Source organism: Salmo salar, chromosome ssa26 (genome assembly GCF_905237065.1).
Source record: "Salmo salar chromosome ssa26, Ssal_v3.1, whole genome shotgun sequence".
NCBI classification, from domain to species: domain Eukaryota; kingdom Metazoa; phylum Chordata; class Actinopteri; order Salmoniformes; family Salmonidae; genus Salmo; species Salmo salar.
The window spans coordinates 54,967,291-54,973,872 of record NC_059467.1 but is presented as its reverse complement, the minus strand read 5'-3'; the positions used below and the strand labels follow the sequence as shown (position 1 = coordinate 54,973,872).

General features: G+C 40.2%; 1 protein-coding gene across 1 annotated transcript in view; it reads left to right on the top strand.

Annotated features, from left to right (window-relative positions):
* The first annotated feature begins 4,767 nt into the window (after window positions 1-4,767).
* The window catches only part of igf1rb (insulin-like growth factor 1b receptor), a 136,480-nt gene continuing 134,665 nt past the window's right edge, over window positions 4,768-6,582 (top strand). Inside the window, exon 1 of the mRNA XM_045708302.1 lies at window positions 4,768-6,201. Within this exon, the coding sequence (XP_045564258.1) occupies window positions 6,108-6,201 (94 nt within the window). The 5' untranslated portion in view covers window positions 4,768-6,107. The remainder of the gene's footprint in view (window positions 6,202-6,582) is intronic.

The following is a 6,582-nucleotide window of genomic DNA, read 5'->3' as shown; positions in this document are numbered from 1 at the left end:
CTAATTTATTAGTCTGGTTTGGGGTCAATTTACCTCTCCGTTTCTGGTTGGTTTCTGTTTGGATTCTGGTTGGATTCTGGTTGGATTCTGGTTGGATTCTGGTTGGTTTCTGGTTGGATTCTGGTTGGATTCTGGTTGGATTCTGGTTGGTTTCTGGTTGGTTTCTGGTTGGATTCTGGTTGGATTCTGGTTGGATTCTGGTTGGATTCTGGTTGGTTTCTGGTTGGATTCTGGTTGGATTCTGGTTGGATTCTGGTTGGTTTCTGGTTGGATTCTGGTTGGATTCTGGTTGGATTCTGGTTACAGTTTCTGGTTGGATTCTGGTTGGATTCTGGTTGGATTCTGGTTACAGTTTCTGGTTGCAGTTTCTAGCATCCATCATTGATTTCTGTTAGAAGTCTCTGTGGATGTCCATGCTAAGGATGGGCAATTTAAATGTTTTGACTGTTCAAGTACTCGGATGGGAAAACTAAAACACAAATACAAAAAGGCCTGAAATGGAAAAAAATATGGGTGCATTTATCTATATATGGCAACAGCGCACAACAATGCCGAATTTACCATCACCATCACAGACAACAATACCTAATTTACCATCACAGACAACAATACCTAATTTACCATCACAGACAACAATACCTAATTTACCATAACCATCACAGACAACAATACCTTGTCACAACATTGGCTCAAACACATTAAAATTGAAATGCATTCCAGGTGACAACCTCATGAAGCTGGTTGAGAGAATGCCAAGAGAGTGCAAAGCTATCATCAAGGCAAAGGGTGGCAACTTTGAAGAATCTCAAGCTAACCAAAATCTGTCTTCTTTTCGAGATGTTCATTTTAGTTTATTCTGCCTGTTTTTCTAAATTGTCTAAATGTATGAACAATTCTACATTGAACACTGCATGGTGATGAATTATGGCCAGGACATCTGTGAGTAGGCCTCGGCTTAATGATTCTGATGAAAATATGCTCTGTCTTTATCTAACTAATGTTTTGTCATCTTTTCAGTGTGGAACCTGTCTATGTTTAGAGGGGGGTTATAGCCTAGCCTAGCCTGTTCTAAATGTTACTAGCAGTTCGCATAGTAGCCTAGCCTAGCCTGTTCTAAATGTTACTAGCAGTTCGCATAGTAGCCTAGCCTAGCCTGTTCTAAATGTTACTAGCAGTTTGCATAGTAGCCTAGCCTAGCCTGTTCTAAATTTTACTAGCAGTTTGCATAGTAGCCTAGCCTAGCCTGTTCTAAATGTTACTAGCAGTTCGCATAGTAGCCTAGCCTGTTCTAAATGTTACTAGCAGTTAGCATAGTAGCCTAGCCTAGCCTGTTCTAGCCTGTTCTAAATGTTACTAGCAGTTCGCATAGTAGCCTAGCCTGTTCTAAATGTTACTAGCAATTCGCATAATAGCCTTGTGTTAGGGTCGCGTCAATTCGAATCTGGTATCAGAACAAAAATAGTCAGCACAGAGTAACTTCTGATTTCTTTGTAATTTAATTAATGCAAACACTTTGTTCTTCCTTAAATACTCTGACAGAGATAGTTCCCGCTCACTGCTGGCCTGTCAGAGGGAGGATGAGCATGGTTTAAACTTAGTCATCCTATTGTTGGCGTGCAGGCTGGTCCCAGCCTCGTGACGCACTTCCTGTTGCCAGGCGAAGTTGTTGTCTGTGACTGCACAATGAACAGTTCTCTAAAACCCCTACACCCCGCTGTATGTACATTTCACCTATATCCTGTTATTGCTGTTATTCTGCAAAAAGCTCTTGCAAAACCCTGTTTTAAAGCATCAGCATTCTTTCCACCTGACCCACCATATCACATGAGCCACTTCCTGAAACACACAGCAGTATGCAATTATCTGTAGTTTATACATACTTAATATTGTAGCATAGCTTCTCCATTATTTTATATATGTTATGCAAACAAATAGTTAGTTCAGATCTCACACTAGCCTAGCCTGTTCTAAATGTTACTAGTGTGGAACCTGTCTATGTTTAGAGGGGGGTTATAGCCTAGCCTAGCCTGTTCTAAATGTTACTAGCAGTTAGCATAATAGCCTAGCATAGCCTGTTCTAAATGTTACTAGCAGTTCGCATAGTAGCCTGGCCTAGCCTGTTCTAAATGTTACTAGCAGTTTGCATAGTAGCCTAGCCTAGCCTGTTCTAAATGTTACTAGCAGTTAGCATAGTAGCCTAGCCTAGCCTGTTCTAAATGTTACTAGCAGTTGGCATAGTAGCCTAGCCTAGCCTGTTCTAAATGTTACTAGCAGTTCGCATAGTAGCCTGGCCTAGCCTGTTCTAAATGTTACTAGCAGTTTGCATAGTAGCCTAGCCTGTTCTAAATGTTACTAGCAGTTAGCATAGTAGCCTAGCCTAGCCTGTTCTAAATGTTACTAGCAGTTTGCATAGTAGCCTAGCCTAGCCTGTTCTAAATGTTACTAGCAGTTGGCATAGTAGCCTAGCCTAGCCTGTTCTAAATGTTACTAGCAGTTTGCATAGTAGCCTAGCCTAGCCTGTTCTAAATGTTACTAGCAGTTTGCATAGTAGCCTAGCCTAGCCTGTTCTAAATGTTACTAGCAGTTCGCATAGTAGCCTAGCCTGTTCTAAATGTTACTAGCAGTTCGCATAGTAGCCTAGGCGGAAAAATAGATGGGACGCAATTATTCCAAAACTGCAGCTTGTTGATGGAACACATATTTCCGTACTCCAATCAACATGTCCATTTATTTATTTTTTATATGTGCTAAAACTGTCGTCATTTGGCAAAGGAATGTAGCTTGTTTATCCTGTCCGTTAGATACATTTTTATAGACGTGTTTTTATAGGCATTTATTTCTGTCGGCCTAGCAGGAGCTTGTGTGGGCATTAAGAACACGTGTAGAGGGTTTGAACGCAAGTGAGTAAGACAAGGAGGAGAAAATGAATTTAGGGAGAAGAACGAATACTTGGCCTGGTTTATTTTTCCTTGTTCCCTGCAAAATGCACACGTACTATTGGAACACTAGAGTCAAAGCAAATTAAACAATTCCGGACAGAAATGTAACTTGCCTGGAACAGGCAGCCACAAACCACATTCCACAAAATAGTTTACCAGTCTAAAAAAAAAAATGATCTCTGGTCTGCTTAAAGAGTGAGTTCTGGCGTCCGTTTGAGCACTCCATTACTCATACTCATCCCTAGGCAGTGCCTCTGTCAATACTAACAATCCAATTCAGTCCTTGGATGGGCAAGGCAAGACCCCAAAGGACTGAATGTGTGACTGAATGGATACTAACTACCGTGTTGGAAAATGATGGACACCAATCATACCGATCACTTATCCCCAGGCATTTAGCTGATATGGTTATGATAAGTAGCCTCTAGGCCACTAGAGAAATGTCACATTTAAAATGAAATAAGTGGAACAATTGATGGAACAATTGAACAACAATGGAAGTGGAACAACAATGGAAGTGGAACAACAATGGAACAACTGAACAACAATGGAAGTGGAACAACAATGGAAGTGGAACAACAATGGAACAGTTGAACAACAATGGAAGTGGAACAACAATGGAAGTTGAACAACAATGGAAGTGGAACAACAATGGAACAGTTGAACAACAATGGAAGTGGAACAACAATGGAACAACTGAACAACAATGGAAGTGGAACAACAATGGAACAACTGAACAACAATGGAAGTGGAACAACAATGGAAGTGGAACAACAATGGAACAACTGATTGTTACAGCCATCACATTAGTAGTACTAGTTTAAAGATAACTGGGGGAAAATCTGTGGTGCAGGTGGCTGTTCTGTAGGTATTGTTCTATTTATCCTTATCGCACCAAATCAGCCAATTTATGGCAAGATGGATTTTAGTCCATATCGCCCAGTTCTAAATCAATATGTAGCTTGTTAGAATGTTAATATTTCTACTCATTACATCATTGTTTTAAAAAAAAAAACTCATAACACGACGGTGCTGAGCCCAGAGGGAAACAGTAATGGCATCTTTGTTTGTAGGCCCCAACTCCGCCATGGGTTCGTTTTTGTTGGGATGTTGGATAAAAGATGAACATAAGATCTGTGGTACAGGCTTAGGAGATCTTATATGTTTTGTTCAATGAGAATTCACTTTTTGTTCATTTTTTAAGCATTTATGTAATTTAAAAAAAAGCACCTAAAGTCTTCTTAATTCATAAAGGTCGTGCAAATCAAATCAAATCTAATTTTATTGGTCACATAACACATGGTTAGCAGATGTTAATGCGAGTGTAGTGAAATGCTTGTGCTTCTAGTTCCAACCATGCAGTAATATCTAACAAGTAATCTAACAATTCCACAACAACTACCTAATACACACACAAGTGTAAAGGAATTAATAAGAATATGTACATACAAATATATGGATGAGTGATGGCCGAACGGCATCGGCAAGATGCAGTAGATGATATAGAGTACAGTATATACATATGAGATGAGTATTGTAGGGTATGGAAACATTATATAAAGCAGCATTGTTTAAAGTGGCTAGTGATACATTACATCAGGATGGCAAGATGCAGTAGATGGTATAGAGTACAGTATATACATATGAGATGAGTAATGTAGGGTATGTAAACATTATATAAAGTGGCATGATATTATCTCATAGAAAAAACGTATAATTTCTCATAAGCCTGTGTTAACCTCAGACCTTCTTTTTGGCGTTTATCCCAAAACCTTATTTCCCAATGAACTTTCTCCATAGCAATGGCTAAACAACCAGAGGTAAGTCATTTCCGTGGTTTTTAGGACTACAAGCTGGTGAGCATCTGTGAGAGGATAAAACAAAGCCACTCCAGGTATTTCTCCAGGTTTTCCTTCCAGCCTAGTAAACCGTAGCAGCCTCCGGTGTGTCTGAACGAAACATAAAGCCTTGTTTACAGCGCTGAATCCATCCCACCGAGCGGACTAAAACCGTGATGTGATCTCTCCAACCGGGAGCCGCTGACTGACGTTGTAAGAGATAAGAAAACGGTTTCAAATCGATTACTAAAAGCAGATATACTACAAGGGTCTGAATCTAAACGAACATTGAAGATATTGAAATCATCCCGTTTCTCCGTGCTGGGAAAATGGATTTAAATTGTTAAGTCTGCCTGTATGAGGGTGAAGACGGAGGAGGGAGACACGGGGGCTGCAGTTTGTTGAATCCATTTTCGTCCTTGGCGGATATTTTGGATCAAACATCATGTGTCTCAGTCGAGGAGGTGTCTTTTTTCATTCATGTGTTATCTAAAGCATACCGCCATCAAAGCCGAACCGAGCCTGCTCTCCCGTCCACGTTGGAGGACTTTCTCCCTCGCCTAGCGAACAGCGCATTCAAGCGAGCAAAGTGGCTTTTTTTTTTAAGAAATGGAGTCGAAAAGATGCGGATTGTCAAGTGATAGACATTCCTGACGCATGGTTTTCTTTTTCTATAACATTTCATATATCACATGAGTGGTTTTGTCTGTGTTAAACCAAACGTTGAGTGATTTTTTTTTTTTGTGAGATAATTATAGGATAGCGACCGAAGACCGTTGTTTTCCTGCTGGATTGAAAATACCCCGCAGTGGACTCAAGACATTCCGCAACACATTGAGCTTCCGAGTTAGCACCCGAGTTAGCAACGGGGTTAGCAACGGGGTTAGCATCCGAGTTAGCAACGGGGTTAGCATCCGAGTTAGCAACGGAGTTAGCATCCGAGTTAGCAACGGAGTTAGCATAGGGGTTAGCATCCGAGTTAGCAACGGGGTTAGCAACGGAGTTAGCATAGGGGTTGGCAACGGGGTTAGCATCCGAGTTAGCAACGGGGTTAGCAACGGAGTTAGCAACGGAGTTAGCAACGGGGTTAGCAACGGAGTTAGCATCGGGGTTAGCAACGGCTAGCTAGTCTCTGGCTTCCAACGTTACTAACAAGTCAACATTTAGTAATAAAAGTCAGGGAACAACGCTTTTTTTACCTTCTTTTTTTCCCCCAATTTAGTCCACGTTCTTGGTGTTTTTTTTGTGGGCTTGAGAAGAGACCATTAATTAATTGGCTCATATCCCTGTTTTTTGTTTCTGGAGCTGAGAGGAAGTTTATTTTACCGGAATGAAGTCTTTGACAGAAAAGGATCATTTGACCTTGTTCTGTGGTCTGCTGCTGTGTGTCTCCGCGATCTGCCTTCAGCCCGCAAATGGAGAAAGTAAGTGGTTTTAAAAACGTTTTCTAGGTAACTACTAGCTAACTTAATTGATTTTATATATATATATATATATATATATATATATATATATATATATGCACAACTCCTCTTTGCTCCCACTTGGTCATCTTGTTGTAGAGTTAGACAACCATTGTTGAATGAAATGTAGTGAAAATGGACCTACAGGGACAACCTGGTCTCATCACATGTCGTGTTATTCTGTACGTAAAACCACTTTCTGTTTACTATAATGTGTTACGTTTTTGTATTCATTTGTGGAAGTAACTTATTACGTTTCGTATGATGTTACAAATTTGCAGAAAGTACAATGTTAGACATTGTTTAGAAAATTGATAAGTTACGAATTACAATTAGTTGTGG